Source organism: Camelus ferus, chromosome 34 (genome assembly GCF_009834535.1).
Source record: "Camelus ferus isolate YT-003-E chromosome 34, BCGSAC_Cfer_1.0, whole genome shotgun sequence".
Taxonomy (NCBI): domain Eukaryota; kingdom Metazoa; phylum Chordata; class Mammalia; order Artiodactyla; family Camelidae; genus Camelus; species Camelus ferus.
In genome coordinates, this window is record NC_045729.1 from 11,502,526 (window position 1) to 11,523,110 (window position 20,585).

Below are 20,585 nucleotides of genomic sequence, written 5' to 3' on the forward strand. Positions count from 1 at the left end.
CAGATATCTGATCAACAAGAACATTCTAGTCACACAAGTATAAGCCATGGTTTGACAGAGCACCATGGCCAGAAATTCTTCAACTTACAAATTCAAAACAACTTTTACAGATTTCCAGCTGTATGGCCGCCAGTGTTGCTGTAAACATGTATCGGTACAAGGTCTTCAGACTTTAAGGAACCTAAGTAGAAGAAATTCCCTTTGGCCATAAACTTCATAAATACCAAGCCATTTCAAAATTCCAGTCTGGTACATACAAACCTCAACTTTATTTAGGAAAAGTCAGACTGTGATTGGAGTCTGAGCAATCTCTGGAACACTGACAATACTGCCACTGCCAAGCAGAGGACCAAGCACGTAGCAAGTTGACAGGATAATATGAGCTCCTAGGAGACAGGGTGTGGCCCATCACTTGGCTCTCCCAGCGACACACCTCTCTCGGCCCTCTCAGGTGGTCACAGCCTACCATGCTTTCTTCCAGTTACCAAAAACCCTCAAAAACTTATCTTATTCTTTGGTTGGCTACTTCTTTTAAGGAAGAGTCATCAAGGGTCATTCACAAGATAAATGAGAGAAAAAGCAAGGTGGCAGAGATGTATTCATTTGTCTAGAGAATTTCCCAATTACTAGTTCAATATTCCCTCCCTATTAAAAAAAGTAAATGTATCACAAGTCCAAAGTCAGTTGACCCATTTTATTAGAAGCTTGGTCAAAAGGCTTTTTGAATAGCATCTGAACTTTAAAGGATAACGCAAAATAAACATTGCAAAAATCTTATCTGTATATACACACATAGAGGTGCACTAATGTGCATTACTGTTCACTCAACCTTAACAGATTTCCGGTGGCAGTGGTATATTTTGAGTAATTTTTCTATCTTTCTGCTAATTCTGAATTGCGTTATTTATTTTTTATAACCAGCATGTATCATTTAAGTAAGTCATTATTCTAAAGTTTTTTTTAAAAGGCAAGTCAAGAATTTCTATCCATCGAGGAGGAAGAAAAGTAAATGCAACTCTAGCAAAGCACATGGAAATTTCAAAAATCCAGAAGTAACTGAATTTCAAAATTAGGAAACAATATGTTCACTATAGATTCTCTAATCAGGTTATCTTTTGATATAGTTATAATGAAAAAAAACTTCCTGGAGATTTCCATTTATAAAACTCAAATCTACCAATTCTCAAGAAATACACAGAGTTTTGTTTTGGAGTCATTTTATTTAGACAACTAAAAACAATTAGATGTTCAAAGCAGTGTAAAATGAAAAAGAAATCAAACCAGGTACTTTATCATGTATTCCCTCTTCTTTTTAACTAAAGCAAAAAACCCAACTTTCTGCTTTAAGGGAAAAGTCAGAAAAATAGGCCACTATATTTTCTTTCTTCATAATATCATTAACAGCCACAAGAAATCTAACTATAATAAGAGAAACTGGATGTTGGCTTGCACACATTCATTAAAAAGACAACAAGTCATCATTCTACAAGGTGTATCTCCATCTGTCTTCAGCTGATAGTCCTGCATTTTCACTTACAGTTTCCACCTCTAAGTTGGTTAGTTCCAGCACTGGAGCTAATTCATTTTCCTCATTATTTACTGCTCATCTTTGCCATAAGCAGAGAGTAACTGTGGAGGCTGATGCTTCTCTCTGCTTGCTTGTTTTAGTCCTTAAGTTATACACTATGTGTAGGATCTGCCAGAGGCTCAGGCCTTAACTTCAGGAGTTGAGCTATAGATGGAATCTGAATTCTCTGAAGCAATTTCTTCTACAATTAAAAAAAAAGTCACATTAGTCAACTTAACAAAGGAAAGAAGCAAATCTACATTTATGTGTAACGAGGGAATAAAGAAGATTTTTAAAATGTGCTGAGGAAAGGAAGCACAAGAGAAGAGGTGCACGTGCCAGGAAGGACGAGGCTCGGGCCACTGAGGCAGCAGCTAAGAAAGAGTTCACGCATTTTCCCCATTGAACTCTTTCCCACCACAGCTTCATCTCCAAGGGGCCCCTCTTCCGGACTAAATTTTCAATGACTTTGACGAGCTAGTAAACACTGAATTAATGTCAGATCTTTGAAAGATCTGGTTTCCTCCTTTATTTATACTATATTTATACTTCAAACAATATTAGATGATCAGGGCACATTACAATTTGTAACTCTAGATTTGAAAAGAGCACTTGGCATGTAGTGAGTGCTTATTAAGTGTTAAGTAACAATTATAATTGTAACACTTTATTTATTTTGGGACCCACCTCCTAAGTTAGACTCTAAATTCTCTAAGAGTAACAGCATTAATCATGTCCGTACTTGCTCCCATGCAGCAGGTTTTTAAACATTTGTTTTATAAACATGTACATATAAATACATACATGTTCAACCTTTCCATTATTTAAATATATGTTCATAATGAATAAACTTCCCGTTGTCAATAAGTAAAGCTAAAATACACTTCAATTTTCAATCCACCAGGACTCTATAAAAGTTAACCGTTAGTATTTACCTAGCTCCTCTTCTGCTGTCTCTGGAAAACTGATCTTCGGCTTTGCCAGCTCACCACTATCTTCTTCTATGAAAAGAAAATGATGAGCATGTGAATTACAATACTACCAGCAATTTCAAGCAGTTAACGAACAAGAAGAGTACGCCAAGACTATGCCAAGCAATGAGCTACAAAATGTAACAGGAACAACTCTTTTTTAAGTAACTATGATTATAAAGCAATATGCTTTCCTCAAATACTACTTTTAGATCCATATTACAACTACTTTGGGGTCAAAAACTCAGTATTTTTATTAAAAATATGTCTGCTTTATTAGTAAGGATCAGCAAGTAATACTATGAAGAGATTAAATATACTTACTTATAATTCTTTATATTGCCCTCCAGCAAATTTTGAATTAGGTCCATTCCATTCACCAAATGATTTAGTGTAAAAACTCAGGAACAGAATAGATTGTACGATTAAAAAAATTTAAACAAATGAACACACTGCCAATTTATAATCATGGGCTTCTCTTTGCTTAAACCATGTTATACAATGTAAAATCTATAGAAGACAGAAACACTAAAATAGAAGTAATGATGAAAAATGATACAAAGTCATGAACAAAAATTCTTACCAGGAAGCACACATTTCCAAAGGCCATACGTTTTTCCTACCACAGTTTGCCATAGTCTCAGTGTTCCATCCTCAGAACCACTGGCATAGAGTTCTCCATCAGGACTAAATCTCACACAGTGAATAGGACCAAAGTGTCCTTTGTAGGATTCTGAGAAAGAGGAGGAGGGCTATTAGATCATTTAATACTTGAATATTACATTAAATATTGATAAACTAAAGAAAATACTATCTATATTATTGGAAAGATGTGAAATTCATTAGAACAAATTCAAAGAACTATACCTAATTAAAAATAAACTGATTCTCATCACAAAGTGGTATTTCATGCCTATCATTTCTTAAAAAAAAAAAAGCTTCCTGTTTCAATAAAGATAAAGAGCAAATGAACCCCCCTCTAAAATCTACAGAAAGCAGACCTAAATTCTATCAATTCAACCCCATTTCCAAATCCTAAACTCTGCCTATTTATGAGGGAACCGAGTCTTATTATAACTACAGAGAGCCACCAGATGGAGCTCTTTTACACACTCCGCCTCTTCATTTCCTATTAGACTGTCTGGAGTCCAGTAGTCATTCTGCCACTCAGAACATAAAGACACCAGGGTCAATGCTGATCCTATACGGAGTTTACTGAGAAAACGTACAGATTAGCAGCAGTGTTGCTCTGTTTAGGGCATATCCTTATTTGTGAACTTTTCTCATTTATTCTAGTGCCTCAGCACCTTACCAGTTTTCAAAGTTCTTCACTAGATCAATATTCCTGTTCTGTCTTCAAGTCTATTCAACTCAAGGACACTGAAGCACTGTCTTCCCTCAGAATATCGTGAGAACAGTACCATGAGAATAGAAAGAATATGAGATCTTAGAGAGAATGGCTGGATCCAAGGCCCAGTGTTCACTAAATGGGACCCCCGAAATCAGGCAAATAATTTACTTCTCTTTTTCAAAGAGAATAAAATATGTGGCCAAAACATTCTAAAACTAATCTTAAATAAAAACAATGGAAAAGAATCTCTTATTTAAAAGTCACTTATATTCAAGCAATAAAGGGTGGACCATAAGCATTTAAAATAGATTCCATATGGTCCATTTGCCCAACTCAAATCCATCAATTTTCCCAAAGACACAAAACATAAAACTGTCTTTTATTCTTTGTGCATAATTCTAACAAGTTTAAATAAGTTCATTGGATGGTAAAGCAGTATAGCTAGAAATAAAGTGGTAGCTAAAAAATTCACTGAGGTGTTAATTTAAGTCTTAATTACATTTGAGAAAGGCAACTACGTCATTTTAAGGGCAGAAAAAGGACAACTCACCTAATTCTTCCCCACTATTATAATCATACTTATAAAGTTTAAAATCTTCACCACCTGCAACAAGAAATTCTTTCTCAGGATGAAGAGATGCAGAATTGATGGTTGCAGGTGCTTCAAAGGATTTAATTGGGTCCAAACTAGAAAAAAAATTTAAATAATATTAATAAATTTTGAATATTACATAAATAATACAATAATTAGTTACATTTAAACTAAACTCTGCTACCCAAGGAACAATTTAATAGTCATTTAGTCAAAGATAGTGACGTTTTACAAAACAAATAAGAACAAACCTCTAAATAATGCTAGCCAAAAAAAAAAAAAAAAACATAAGGATACTATGCTCAAATGGAGTTCATCCCCAAAATACAAAGACACTTCCACAGAGGAATATCCACCTTTTGTGTAGTGACTATCTTCCTGTAAATGAGTGCGCTGGCTAATTAAAACTGTACGGCTAATATATTTGGATTTTTGCTTTGAAAAAAATGTAATTCTGCATTTTTTAATTCTTCCATGACAAGCACATATTACCTTTGTAAACAGAAAAAGCTTTTACAGTAAGTAATTAATATAAAGGATTATTTGTATATTATTTTCAACTCCTCAGAATTTATTAGTTTCTGCAACAGGAAAAACTAATGCCATGAAAAAAAAACCTGCTAAAAATGGCTCAGTTTTTACTATCAGGCTATAAAAGAACAATAAAATAAGAGACTAGCAATGTAATAACAATCAATGCATAAAACAGGCTTCACCGAAATATCAATGAGTTTGGACATCAGCCCCGTGGCAGTCCTCAGAGGCCTCCAACATAAAACACTAGAGCATCCCAGCTCCTAACGCTGCCACCTCACTCCCATAACCGCACTGCAGAGCACGAAAGCGAAAGTCAGGCATGATGTTCGCAGGATCACTGAGTAGCAAATTTCTGGCTCAAACATTAGAATATATAATAGGCCAGCAAACCTCTGCCACCAAAATGGGATTTAAGGCAATGTATTATAGTAGGGTTGCATGCTGCCCAAATCCAGAAGCAGCCAATGAACACAGTTGTACAATTTAATGGTTCTGGGCAGTAGCGTTCTATTATCATCAGTTCATTGTGTGCATGAGCTCCTTTACATTCTTAATTGCTCTTCTCCATTCTGACTGCCGTCTCTTTCCTTCTGTCATTCAGTGAAGCTTATCAACTCTGCAAACGGCCCTTTAGAGAAAAGGTCAGGACTGCTGGTCAGAGTATAATGTGGTATTTTCTTTAAGGAAATCAAATAAGTGGCATGTGTACTAAGAACTTTAAATACACTCCTACCCTGTGTTTTGTTTGTTTCAAACTAGTTTATTTAAAGATTCCACTTTCACTCTTCAACAGAGTTTATGTATTTCTCATATGCTGCTTTACTCATTAGTTCATCTACTTCTGAAGGGTTACTCAGTGTCACCCTCATCAGCCAACCATCTTCATAACAGGAGGTGTCGGCAAGTGCTGGATTTTCTGCAAGAGCTTCATCAATTTCAGTTACTTCTCCTAACAGAGAACAGAGTTCACTAGTAGCTTTCGCACTTTCCAAAGCATCAAACTCATCCCGTTTGTTCAACTTTGTCCCAACTTCAGGCAGACTATAGTAAACTATACCTCCAAAAGCTTCCTGGGCAAAACTGCTGATTCCTACTGTTCCAACCCATTTTCTGTTGTTACCCAGTCATGTTTGTCTGTGAATCTACACATGAAGAGCAGAGCAAGGCCAGCAGCTTCCAAATGGTGCCCACCCTCAGCCCCCAGGGCCATGGAGGGCAAGGAGGGGAGGTGCCCAAGGTGGTGCACAGGCTGCACACAAACATTCCTACCCTTTGAACTGATAATTCTACTCACAGGATTCTCTTGCAAGGGATCACTCAGAGAGGTACCACAAACCTCACTGTGTTGAAACAGGGGAACTGACACATAATTTGGTATAACCTATAATGCAGTACACCTAGTAAAAATGTTTTCAAAGAATTTTAATGCCTAAGAATATTTTTAAATAAAAAAATAAAAATTATACTCATTAGGGTCCTAGTAACTAAAGAAAAAAACCCACACAAATATACACACACACAACAAAGAAAAAGGACTAGCAGAAAAGACAGCTACCATCAACCTTCTGGCACCTATGGCTATAGGATTATGGGCACATTTTAAAAAATTGTATTTTCCAAATTTTGAAAATCATTTAATATATTTATAGTCACAAAAATTAAGTCTCTTTTAAAAATAATCATTAGGTCTATGCTATATTCGGCAATAGAAAAAAAAATCACTACTTCTCTATTTTAGTGAAATAGCAGAAGCAAGATATAGAAATGAATAACATTAATTACTGCACAAGTTCAGTAATCCTCCTAAGAAAAATGTAACTTAAAAGTTGTTCAATTTTACCAGTAAATGTCCTAATTATCTGGAAGTTAATTCAATTCCTTTGATTAAGGTATACCACATTCTTTAAAAAACACATTAATAGTTATAAAAATATTTCCATCCACATTACAAAGTATAAGCCAAGATATGACTTTAAAAGAGTTAAATACATTAGCATATGCCTTCCAATTTTTAAGTACCCTAAACTGTCCTTTGATACCAGAAAAGAAAATGAAGGTGTTTCTTGGACATACCTTACTGCACTGTGAAAAGCAATAGATCGTCCATAAGTTATTACCAAGATCTCCCCCTCAGGAATATATTCCATACTGCTAACAGACATATTAAAATTTAGAGATTTCACTTCCGTCATGGTAGCGTGATCCCAAAGGCTGCCAGGGGGAAGGAGGAGAAGAGGAAAACAAGGTAGTATTTATTCATTTCAGGAAAAAGCTTATACCTTACATTGTATCTGCAGATTAACCGATGAAAATGATCACAACTATAGTAAAACAACCTCCATTCTAACTCATAAATTACAGGTGACACTGAGAGATTTTCGGTTCCTAGAAGACATCAAATTATTTGGTAGCTTGTTGGTGAAGTCAACATCAATACTTTAAATACACTTTGCAAATGATTCAGCAGAGCTATGCCATTAAGGCACTTATCTCCTTATCTAACCAGTTGTAGTGTCGCTCTAAGTAACAGTTCTTACACTCTATTTTCGTGAAACTCCAGTTCTTACACTCTAGTTTCGTGAAACTCCACGAAATCTTTCATAAGAAAAATACATTAGGAGTCAGCTTACAAAATTCTGTATAGAATTCAGGGCTTTAACAGACCCCTATGGCAGCCTGTCCACCGACCCAGGTTAAGTGCACCTGCTTATAAAGGTGTCAGTAGTTGTAATTGTCTTGTGAATTCTGCTCCATGTTTATAAGTAAATGGATAGTTCCAGAAAAATGTCACCTATGTGCAGCGTAAGTTGTAATGTTCAGAGGCAATTCTTCCTATATAGTAGTTACAAAAATTTTTAAATATAAACTCCAAGGTCAAACACTTTTCAAACTTTAAATTATTAAAGAAAAATTACTTACCGAACAGTTTTATCATCAGCTGAAAGAATCTGTTTATCCTCACTGCACCATAGAGCCTTTTTAATACCAGAGGTATGACCACTGATTTCCTTAGGTTCTTAGGATGAAACAATTTAAAATATACTTGTTAATATTTGACTTTTAAAATTGAGCAATATTGGGGCAAAAAAATGTTTTAAGTTAGACTGCAACTTTTCAAAGCCCAGCACAATTCAAACTTGATGTTTACCCAGAATACACTTAGTTTTTTCTGTACTGAAACAAAAATGTATCTGCATGACAAGGACCCAAGAACTATGATGCTATAGGTAGCTGGGATTGAGTACACCACTCTCTCCAGTCTACTTTTCTACTTTCAAAAGCATTATTGTACTGCAGTGAAATAAAAAAACTAATGTGACATAATAATTTAATAAGAACATTGACACTGAGAACAAGAGAGCCTGAGCTAATTCTAGTGCTATCACTTATGCTAGGACCTTCAAGCCACTGTTGGCAAAGCAAAGCATCAAAAGAACCTGTCTCTGTTGGAGACTTTCCCTTCAGAAGACTGAAAAAACAAAAAACAAAACGCTCATTATCTCTGGGCAAAGCAGATGTTGGAAGCAATATCACTCAACACAGCTTTGACTAGGGCAAGTCACTTATCCTTTCGAAGACTATGTTTCTTCACCTGTGAAATGGGATAACAATAATTACAATACCTCAGAGGTTAAGAATCAAGTGGGAATATACAACTAAAGTTTCTTTTTTTTTTTTGCCTTTTTTTCTCTTTTAAAAAAAATAGTGATCGATTTACTATAGGTATCTTACATTAAATCCCCTCAAGCGACAGTATCTCTATTCCCACAGTTCTGTGTGTGGGAGTCTGGAGGCTGGCCAGTGGTGGACATGTCCAAAGAGACAACACTAGACCAGTACTATGATCCCAACTTACTCTTTGGCTGTGTGTTTGTGTGGATAGCGAGACCTGAATGCAGAACACAGACAGACACTGCTATCAGACACAGATGAAAACCATGCACACATTATAGCAGCCATCATCCAAAGTTTCTAACCTGGTGTCTGACAGGAAAAGCCCAGTTACTTGCTCTTATTTCAAGTGCTAGGCAGTGGAAGAGCCACTTTCAAAAAGCAGTGTTGAGAAAGGTCAAAGGAGACCAAAAACATCTGTCTGAACCTGAACTACCTCGCTGAGTCGGACAGGCACACTCACTGATTGAGGGAGGTCAGAGGACGCGGCTGTGCTGCGGCGTAAAGCTATCAGAGACAACGAGAAATACTCCGAGGTGCCAATGGAGAATGTCTTATTAATTTAGTTTGTTTCTTCACCTTAGACGTACTTTTAGAACAGGTATCTCAGGAATAACTGCTTAACTGCCAACTTAGCTTGACTCTCTTACAAATTTCTAAAGTTTACTGACTAACGAATAAACAATAAATGCCCATGATACAAAATTTAAGATACGAACTAATATATAATAAGTAAAACAAAATTCTGTTCATTATACTTTGGTAGCTTTTAAAATATATATATTATGTGGCTAGAAAAGCATTAAAATACTACAAAGTAGAGGTGAATATCTGGCCTAGTAAAGAAAAGGTATCCCTCAGAATTCCTCTCAAATGAGAGAATTCATAATTGATACATGTCACTACCAAAAATTTTTTAACACATATACCATAAACCTTACCAACAAAATTTAAAAACAAATGACAAACCAGAATAAAGAAACTTTAAAACTAGTAAGAAAAAGATGATCACAACAGATATATGGCCAAAAGGATGAACACTTAGTTCAGAAAAAAGATACATTAAAATGATATTCAACAGTATTTTAATCTCATGAATAATCTTTAAAGTTCACTTTAATATGACAAAATCGTTTTTCTTCTATTAAAGTGGCAAAGGTGACATTAGTTAACAGTGTTTGCTAGAACAGGTTAGCTATAGATGTATTTTTCTACTTCCCTGGCGGGCTCTTCGGTAACATCTATCAATGGTTTCCAAGTGTACCTCCCTTTTGTCCCAACAATTCTATTTCTATGTAGGTATCCTAAGAAACAATGTGCAAATATTTGAACTGTAAGGATGTTTAGCATAACACTGCTTATAACCTTTAAAATCTGTCAACAGCCTAAACAGGATGTAACAGAAGATAGGCTAATTTACTTATTCACAGGACAGAGACCCACACAATCATTAAAAAGAGTAGACAGAATATGTAAAGACATGACAAAACTGTTACTGCAGACTTTTAACAGTTCCTGAATACACTCACTGCAGTTCAAGAATCTAAACATGAAAACACACAAAGAATTCTTACCTTTCTCACCCAAAGGTAACCACTCTTTCCAACCAAAAGGTAGTTAATACTGTTATGCACCTTTTTAGACTTAACATCATGATAAAAATTTATTAGCATAAAATTTTAAATTGTAGGAAGGCTATACAAGCATAATGTAGAAAATAATCAATATTTTTAAAAAAAGACCAGAAGAACATGAACTTGAAACTAAAGACATTAACAGCTTTTAATAATACTGGATGATGGATTGTTTTAAATTTTTTTTTTTTTTGGTGGCTACCTTTATTTTCCTAACATGAGTACTAAACATGAATTCCTTTAACTAGGAATAGTTATTTAAGTTAAAATATAATAAAACCACCAATATGTATTAATTAACTTACCTGCTTCAGGTTTGTTCAAGTCATATATGCGTAACAGTTTATCCTGTCCCCCGGTTAACAAGTAATTACTATCCTGAAAACACACACAAGCAAAATGTTACTACATTAACTACTGTAATAGTTACATCTCTGAAACTTCAGCACCAAATAAAATCCACATAAAGCTCACAGATGTCACAAAGATGCAGACAGGCCAATTACTCAGTGTCTTCTGGACACTGCAGAGCATTTATTTTTCTCATAAATGCAAAAGACATTTAAGCTTCCCAGTTCAAACATCACACCACATGGCTTCTCTTAGACTGCCCTGATCCTGCTCCCCTCCCTCTGGAGCAGCATTTCTGTGATAATCTAAAATTTATCCTCTCCCTTCTGAAAGTAGTTGGGAAACATTATTTGGGCTTTTTAGATGTTTGTTGCTATTGCTGGAGGATCAATAGAGGAGTTCTAGGGTTTCTTAAATGTCCTATAGTACCTACCAAGAAAAAATACAGCTGACCCTTAAACAATGCAGAGGTTAGGGGCACCACCCTTCAAGCAGTTGAAAATCCATGTCTAAGTCACTGTTGGCCTTCCATATACATGGTTTCCCTGTACCCGTGGATTCAACCAACCATGGACCTGTAATACTGTAGAATTTACTACTGAAAAATCTCTGTGTATAACCCATGCAGTTCAAGCCCCTGGCTTTCATGGGTCAGCTGTAAATACACATAATTAATCTACGGTCAAATCAAATATAAGCCAATATCGATCAAATATTCCTCAGAACACCAAATATATATCAGATATACAAACCAATCAAATACACAGTCACTGTCATAGCCTCTAATAACAGCAATTTAACCCCTAAAATAAATCCCATTTTCTGATACCTGTGTAAAATCCACAGTCTTGACAATGTGTTTATGAGCCAGGGTCATCAATTCATCTCCTGAGACAGCATCCCACACTTTGCTAAACGTGAAAAGTAAAACAAAAAAATAAACATAATAGTAATTTTGATGATTATCAAATAAGTTTATAATAATATGCAAAATGTTACATAAATGCATTGTAATATAAAAGCTGCATAACCTATCTAATTTTGACAATGCAAAAGATCCACGAACCAATCCAGCCTTACTTTCACTTTACCCGTAGACATAAGATTCTTTTAGCAATACTGTAAACACTTAAACCAATTCAGTTTCATCTTTCCATTTTTTTCTCTATTCTCTACTCTCATGTACATGCAAAACAAAAAAATGAAAAACAAGAAATCCTTTAAAAATGTACAGGAGAATGAAAGGCCTTGATATAGGTTACATAAAATTTTAAATCAAGATAGTACAGATGAAAATATTCTCCCATCTTTTCTTCAAAGTTGACTCTTAAAGTCTTAGTCCAATTAACTTCCCCACAAAATATCAGCCCTTGATTATATAATGCTAACAATGAGAGAATTTAGAATTTTAAATCTCTCCATTGCATGTTTCCCTAACCCATTCCAACCCAAAGTATGTGTCTATGTTGGGGGATAACAGTTAAATAATACTTCACAAAGATACTGTAATGGGTTCCCCAAATTAAAATGCTTAAAAAAGAAGAAAAAAAGAATTCACTTTATATCAGAAGTTATTGAAGAATAAACGAGAAAACTTTCTAAACAGGGCAAAGAAACTGTTATGAGAAACAAGCTATGTTCCATAAAGATTTCCATTTTAACATAACTGACATTTATTTTTAGGAATAAAGTGAACAATGAACAGTAGAGAAAGAAAAAGAAAAGCAGAAAAAAGCAAGAGTATCTTTTCTTCATTTACTCAATAAGCACACAATAAATACATCAAGTATATCATTCTAGATCCAGTGCACCAAAGGGAGAAAAAAACCGATCCCAAAGAAAGTTCCCTCCTTTACTAGAGCTTTAGCTTTAGCTGAGGAGAAAAACACATGCATTAAATAATACTTAAGAAATATAATTAAAAGACAAACACATATGGCTATAGAAACATATGCAAAAAACACACCACGAATTATGCCAGAAAGCAGAGAAAATCTAAGCAGCAAAGCCAGTAGTCTTAAAAAGCAAAATTCCGGGGGAGGAGGGGGAAGGCTATGGTAGACAAGCACTAACAGCATGTACAGTAGTAAAGAAACATGAACCATCTAACAGGAATAAATGCTGACGATACAATATAAGCCTTGCAAAGGATACACTTGAGTCATTTGAGTGGCTGAATAAATATGCTCTGAGAGAAACAACGCCAACTATGAGTGGCTGCTACTAAACCCTCAAGTATTAATTTCTCTTTGCACAGGGAACCTGCTCCAAACTCTCCCATTTCCAATTCAACTCTCTGGCCCAAACCTACTTTCTCACCCGCATTTCGTATTATTTCTCTGAATCTAGTCACATCACATCATAAACCATTCCTCAAACAAGCCAGGCATTTTGTTCTATTTGTCTTTGCTCATAATGTCCCATTAAGTCTGTATTTTATATTCTCAGCTAACGAAGTCCTACTCATCCTCAGGGCTCATTTCAAATGCTATCTTTTTATTAAATCTTCTATTTAACTCGCCTCCATTAACCACTCCTTTCTGTTTTTCCACAGAATTCAGCTTATACTGATTACTATGTATAATTTTGCTTTGCTTTTACTTTTATTTACATATGTTTACTCTTAATCACAGGGAAATCAGTGCTAAGAGTTAACAAAGATTAGGATTCCAGATGACTGCAATAACAGAAGGTGTCAAAAGTGGAAAAAAAAATCAAATGTACCTGAAACTTCTACCCTACTCACATGATGACAAGTCTCAAAGGAACTCTGGGGGATGTCCTCTGAAATAATAATCTCAAGTATATTCAATCATCCCAAAGCCCTTAAAATCTAGTATTCTGCTTAGACCACGTCCAACTGGGGAGAAGGAAGAACTGGAGTGTCTAAAGTAGCGCCATCCAGAGGGCCAGTGTATCTGCAGTCTGTGTCTTCCTGTTGAGAAACAGGAGTAAAATGGAGGATGCCACTCCCTGACAGAGAATATTCTAGTCACCTGAACTAATTCTGGCACATTTCCATGATTCACAGTGAGTCCTTAGAAACGGAGTTCTAAGAATCTGGAATAACCTGAATCTTTTATAACATATCTTTCAATCTCCAGGAAAGAAATTGGTATGAATTAGCTGGTGGCAGGGATCAAATCAAAACAAGGGAAAGGATGTCCCCCAAGGGGCCCCCCTGGACAAAACAGAAATGGCAGGAAAGGCCCATACAGGAAGATGTTTAATGAAGCATCATTAACAGTATCAACAGCTAATCCTGTGTCATTTATTTTCTGCACAGCTCATGAAGTACCTGCCATCTGCCTAAATGCCTCTTATAATCCCTGTTTCTTGTATATAATAGTCAGTACTATCTGGTCAATACTTTTCCTATTCTGAGAACAGATTTACTTACCCCAAGTCTCAAAGGAGGGACTGCTTAACTTACTTCTTTAAAGCCTTAACAAAACACTTAAGCTATTTCAGGTGTATAACTGTCTAATTATCTTAACATGGTGACCAAGTCATTCAAAACAAAAAAAGACAATATTATCTTTGATTTATTGAGAACCTTATTCAGAGACAAATTAGCTCTTTCTATTGACTTTCACAAGAAAAAAAAAGCAATCGTACACTCTGGTTACCCATAGGTACCCAAACCTAGATCTATTTAAGCACTCTCTGGAAAGAGTATAGGAATTATCTGTATTTGTGGTACTCCTTCCAGATGATCTGATGGGAAGATAGTAGAGGTACCGAGAAGAGGATCAGGAGATGCAATGCTAACATTAACTTGGTGAATTAAAAGCTATAGAGGATGGCGTTTCAGGAACAGCATATGCATCAACTAACTCCGACTGCCTGAATTATCCTCTAGATAACATTCTAAACTGACCCACAGACCTGCTCTCCTGAATATATTTTCTCTACAAGAAACAGGAACAAAATTCTCATTTAGACAGACATGATGTTAATGAACTTTCCGAGAAAAGTAAGAATGAAGGAAGAAAAAGAATTACCTAAAAATGATTGATACCAGCCATGATTAATCAGGTGAGCTGGGGAGCTATTCTTTAGCTGGATCAGTTCTCTAATAGCAGGCCCCTTACAAATCATTAAAAGAGGATAATATAAACAAAGAATGCACACACTCCCATGCCCTAACAGACAGACACAGAGCAAGTAAGGGCTATGTCTCAGCTAGCACTTACTTAGCATCTGCTGTGTAACAGACACTAGGCTGGACTCCAGGCACCTAAGTAGAGAAAGATGTGTCTCATCCTCCCAACAAAGATGTTGGTCTTATACTCACTTTACAGATATGAAAACCAAGGTTTAAGAAGCATCTCATGATCAAACTGAAAAAATACAGCATGGCTAGCACATAACTCAGGTGTGCCTAATGCAAATGCTGACATCTTTCCCACTACATCATGGCACCTCAACGGTTTACTTAAGGGGAAAAACAACCAGAAGTACTCCTTGATATTTAAATTTACATAAACTTCCTTGCATGAAACCAGAAGGTTTCATGGCTTTAGCCATAGGAATTCCAAAATAACAGATATAATTTTAGTCTAGTGGAGGTGATAGCTATCAGTGTTACCTTACACATGTAACATTTACACAGCCATTAGATATTAGGCAATATTCTAAATATTAGAAACATTAACTTATTTAATATTCATAACCAGTATTTGAGACAAACACTATTATATTCTCACTTTTACAGATGATGAAACTGAGAAAAACAGAGGTTACATAAAGTTCACAAGGTCACAGAGGTATTAAATGATGGAGCCAGCATTCATGTTTTTAACAACCACTTGTAAAAACAGACGCTAAGGCTTGAAATGTGAAGAAAGCATAAAAACAACACTGAATATACCTATACACAGACATGCCCTCAAATGTATGATTTGGGTTATTAATGTTGTCTTAGTGACCTAAATAGAGATGCCTGTGCCTCTGGCAGCAAGATAAAAATCCTGACTACTCTTCTCGGAACTCTATTAAAGTATTTAAAGTGCCCTACTTTTCCACACCCTTTCTTTCTCCATTTCAAAGTAATTATCACTTGAACAGTAATTTCTATCTAATTTCCTTTATTTCTTTTCCTGAGGACTGGTATTACAATTTGGTCAAATGTACAAATCAAGAGTCTTCAGGGATTTTACAGAGATGGGCATCCTCCCTAACAAGCTTCTGCACAGGTCTCTTAAAGATCAGAGCAAGATCATCAAGCAGGTGATAAAGCGTTTTGCTTGTGTAATTAACATTGCTAGGGCCAGATAATACAGAACTGAGGTCAACAAAAATGTATTTTTCCAGAACTGCAATGCAAAAGCTTGTCCCTTTTAATGCTAATTTCTGTAGTGTTTAAAATCCTGTTACGTCACCTAATTCTAATTAATTAAAAATACCACTTTATTAGCTATTACTATAACTTATCACCACCAAATTGGATCCAGTTTCATTAATGACGTTATAATAATCCACTTACCAAATATCTGAAATCTAGAGTTGTTAATTCCAACTTACCATCTCTGTTACAAAATCAATGACATTCATTCCCAATGACAATAGTCCAAATGGACTGAACAAAAAACAAACTTTGGAGGAGCTGAAGGGGAAAAAAATGGCTGAAGTCATGGCAGACACAAATGTCCCATAAGCAAAACCACGATCTGTAATTCATCCATCCTTTACCCTTCTACTTTAGAAAAATTATGTGTTTATTTGACAAACATAAGGAATTGAATAAGCCAGGGAACAAAAAATATACGACATGGCTCCTGACAAAAAAATGTAAGACTTATGTGCATAAGTACTACAAAATAGCCAGAAGCTTAATACAGGGAACAGAGTGAGCAAAAAGGGAATGGACACTTTCACCTTCAGCACTCTGTAAGTTTTCCTTCTCTGAGAATCACCTTTATATCCTATTTTTCACCTCAAATAATCAACACTCAGTCACATTACAAGCACACAAGCAGATATCTAAAGCAACATTTGATCTGAAGCTGTTGACAGGAATGGATTTACATAAAACCAAACAGTTTGTTATTTTATCAGTACTGCACACAATAACAGGGCAGAGCACAAAACCTTACAATGGGTTAGGCATAAAGACATAATAGTATCTGTTCACTGAAGGACAAAAAAAGTTCAGACTAACATTTATAACTTTTCTTACTGATCTCTCACCATCTCAAATTTAATCCCATGTAAGCATGGGATTATTTCTCCCTCTCCTTATTTAAAAATTTTTATTTATTTATTTTTTGTTTACCTACAATATTCACTCTGTGGTACAGAGGTCTATCAGTTTCAGTAAATGCATAGAATCATGTATCCACTACCACAATCAAGCTGCCTTCATTTTTCATAATAAACTTGGTATGTTTAATCTGCTTAAAACAAAGGAACAACACATTTGCAACTGTCTAGTGTGAAATTGCTTAAAAAAAAAAATCAAGACCACTGTTTACTATCCAGACTCTTAAGTCTAATAAAGTGTATTATATGTACAATAGCCTTTGACCTTACCTTTCTTAGCTTTAAACACTTAAAGGTCTAATAAGTCACAAACACAATTAGGAGCTAGAGGTATCAAGTTATGTAAGAGATGACACATACCCAGATGGGGAAAGTGGGTCATTGCAAGTTACTTTAACAACATGCGCAAAAGCCAAAAATCAGAATAGGTGAGGTGTATTTAGAGAACAATGCTAAGTTTAGTCTACCTAAACTGTGGGGCATGTGGCATGCAGTACTAGATGATGCTAAGGAACTAGGACGAGGTCAAATTTTAAACAGCTGACAACTGAGATTTAACCTTTAGGCCAGTGGTTAAAGGCTGCAAATCAGAGTCACCTAAAGAACTATAGGGAAGGGAAAAAAAAAAAAAAACCTGATGTTGGGGACTCCCTCCCAGGTCAATTAAATCACAATTTCTCAGACACATGATGCATCTGAGTATTTTTAAAACTTTCCCAGGTTATTCTAATGTACATCCAAGGTCATGAACCACTGAAAAAGTAGAGGGAAGACAGGAAAATCATTAGCTAGAGAAGTGACATGATATTTGTTTTCAGGAAGACAACTGGCCGCACCACGAAGGATGAATAGATAGGAAAGGACCAGTGGCAGGGACGTGAACAAATACAGCAATGGCAGAGGCATAAGAAATAATGTGGTCAAGAAACAGTCTGCTGGTGGAATCAACAAAGCTGACGATGATCTAGATGGAAGGGAAAAATCAAGAATGTTTAGATTTCAGCCATTAAGAACTTAGAAAATGAAGAGTAACTGAGTTGGCAGTTTCAAGTATGTCTAACAAAAATGAGAGTAAAATTGGGCTAAACGTGGGGCCACCAGCACTAGGACGTCACAGGAGTGTATACCGCTCAGCTAGTACATGTGGAGCAGTATTTGGAAGCACCACCACCAACATTCATTATCTGGAGTGCACGTTCATACTGCAGATTCCTGGGTCCCAATCCAGACACACAGAGTAAGTCATTTAAGTCTCTGGACATTTTGAGAACCATTGAAGAGAAGGAAGCAGATAGGACCACGGGGGGATCTTGGTGAAATCAAACACCATGCATTCTATACGGTGTTAGAATTTTATAAGTAACCTTTGTTGAAGTTTTGATCATTTCAGAACACAATCCCCAGAGAACTGCAAAGGTGGCCATTTCTGGCGACACTTACGCTGTGAAATCTGCAGCTGCTGTAGCTGCTTTGGTGGCATCCTTATTCAATGTTGCACCCCAAACAGCACCCTTATGACCCAAAAATGTTCCAATCCAGTCTCCTGTATCTCCCTGGCGTAGCATAGGTTTACCATCTAAAAAATATTTTAAAAGACATGTAATTTAGACGTTCAGATTATTTAATATCTAAGACTCAAACATAAACGATCATGTCGAAAAACAAAGTGGAAAACTACTTTTGTTGTCTAACTATTCTCACTCACTGGGGTCACTAAGGAACGTCCAGAAGTAAATTAAGTGAAGAACTGAGCAGGACATTCTCTCTGGGAAGTATCTGTAATTCGGTGAGAAGAATACTGATCTGCGTCAAAACGATCTAGATTTGAGCCTTATTTTGGACAAACTTCTTAACCTAACTCCCAGTTTCCACTTTAAAAATGAGACCACTGCTACAAAGGAATATTCAATGAGATAATAGGAGTGACAAATCTGTGCAAAATGAAATAAGGTGTTACTTAGCCTGGCCTAATTTCTGCATTCTGCAAATCCTGGGAAGATATTTACGGTGTTCGCTGGCCGGGGCGTCTAGACAAGTGTACAGTCCAGCTCCTCCAGAAATAGCAATAAAGATAAAATGAGAGGCCCTGGTTAGAGGCAATACTTTGCCTCGTTTCAGAGGCGTCAGAAAAACCTCTCTTGGCGTCAGCTGCGGAATCCTAAACACTGCTCCTCTCCTCATCAGCCCACTCTGGGCCCTAACCTCCAAGGCCGCGAACCCCACAATCCGACAATGGGGAGCGCCGGACTCCACTCGCCTTCCGCCCAGTCCCAGGCGTCAGGGGCCGCATCAGCGGCCTTGCTTACCTTTGCAAGCGCTGATTAGGAAATAACCATACGGCGTGATGCCACTGAAGGCCAAATCCACCACGGGCCGCGTGTGGCCCGAGCAGGTGAGCGGCGTCTGCCTCATTGCCATGGCGGCAGCGAGCCAGCCGGGGGTCGTCTGGTCTTTTCCCTCCTCCGCGGCAGCGCCTCCAGCTCTTCAAGGCCCCCGCCCTGACACTGGGGTTGGGCCGGGAAAAAGAAAAGGGCCAATCTGGTGGCCCCGCGATCAGAGAGGGGTCAGGGATAGGTCAGGGAATCTGCGACGAGCGACCGACCGCCGCCGAGAGAGGGAAAGGGAGGGAGGGAGGAGAGTTAGGGGAGGGGGAGAGTCGGAGAACCGGCGGCCACGACCCGCACCGTCCACACCGGTACCCGCAGGAAGTGACGACACCAATGACGCTGAGCGTCCGCCGGAAGTGACGATCTGGCGGGAAGGCGGGTTCCCGGGATAGAAGAGGCTTATCGGAGCGCGAAAGACGACAGCGCGCAGGCGCGAGGTCAGAACACGTTGGTCACGTGATGCTGGCCCCACGCCAGCTACGCTGGGCGTCTGGCGGCGCTCTAGGCTGTGGACCGAAGTCGTGGTTCCGAGCCCTGGCTGTCCCGCGCGGCCTTCCTCCTCCCGGGCCTAGGTCGCGGGGTGCGAAAGCGGGTCCTGCTCCTCCCAGACCCTGGACCGGTGGTCCCTGCGAATTACACACCGAGCAATCCAGCCGGATGGACTCTGCTCCGTGTCTGAACATCTAGGCGGAACACCAGAGTTGTTCCCTGCGGCGGCCCAAACCGGCAAACACTGTCTAAGAACTTTTTTCAGTCTTTATTAACAGCTAGCTACATAGGCAGCTCCCTCTGGGATTAGTCTACAAGTAAGGCCCTTTAGAAAAGAACTTTTCCCAGCCATCCGTAATGCTATGCAAACATTCCAGCCTTGCTGGTGTTTTAGACATGAGTGTTATGTGACTTTAAATATAGTTAAATTCAAATTACTTTTTCTTTTGAGGACCTTGGAGCACTCTAAAGCCGTGGTTCCGAAATTTTTTAATGAAATACCCTCGTCAGTTAAACTTGACTCCACACTCCCAATATACGGATAATAATTTGTAAACTACGTACATGTTAATGCATTGAGAAAAAATAGAAATACTAGAAGGGTCTAAAAACTAAATAGAAACACTGGTGTTATCTTCCTGCAGGCTGCCCACTTTGGATGTCGCTGCGTTGTGTAACAATCAGAACTGTTGCTGGATTGCTCATACAAAAGCTGTCCTGAGCAGGAAAGGTCCTTTCTCTGGGCAAGTTCTTTCTTTCCTTTGATGTTG

The 20,585-nt window shown here is 37.4% G+C and overlaps 1 protein-coding gene and 1 non-coding gene across 2 annotated transcripts; both read right to left on the reverse strand.

Annotated features, from left to right (window-relative positions):
* Positions 1 to 1,200: 1,200 nt before the first annotated feature.
* On the reverse strand, positions 1,201 to 19,652 carry STRAP (serine/threonine kinase receptor associated protein). Its single transcript, XM_006192099.2, has 10 exons — positions 19,246 to 19,652; positions 18,380 to 18,515; positions 11,505 to 11,586; positions 10,630 to 10,702; positions 7,938 to 8,034; positions 7,092 to 7,229; positions 4,440 to 4,576; positions 3,122 to 3,271; positions 2,503 to 2,568; positions 1,201 to 1,769 (listed from the first exon to the last, which is right to left on the reverse strand). Exons 1-10 carry the CDS (start codon positions 19,355 to 19,357, stop codon positions 1,708 to 1,710), a joined length of 1,053 nt encoding a protein of 350 aa, XP_006192161.1. The 5' UTR covers positions 19,358 to 19,652; the 3' UTR covers positions 1,201 to 1,707.
* LOC116661387 lies at positions 8,792 to 8,972 on the reverse strand. Its single transcript, XR_004317279.1, has one exon. It is a non-coding gene; the product is annotated as a small nucleolar RNA SNORA23 (small nucleolar RNA).
* Positions 19,653 to 20,585: the final 933 nt, after the last annotated feature.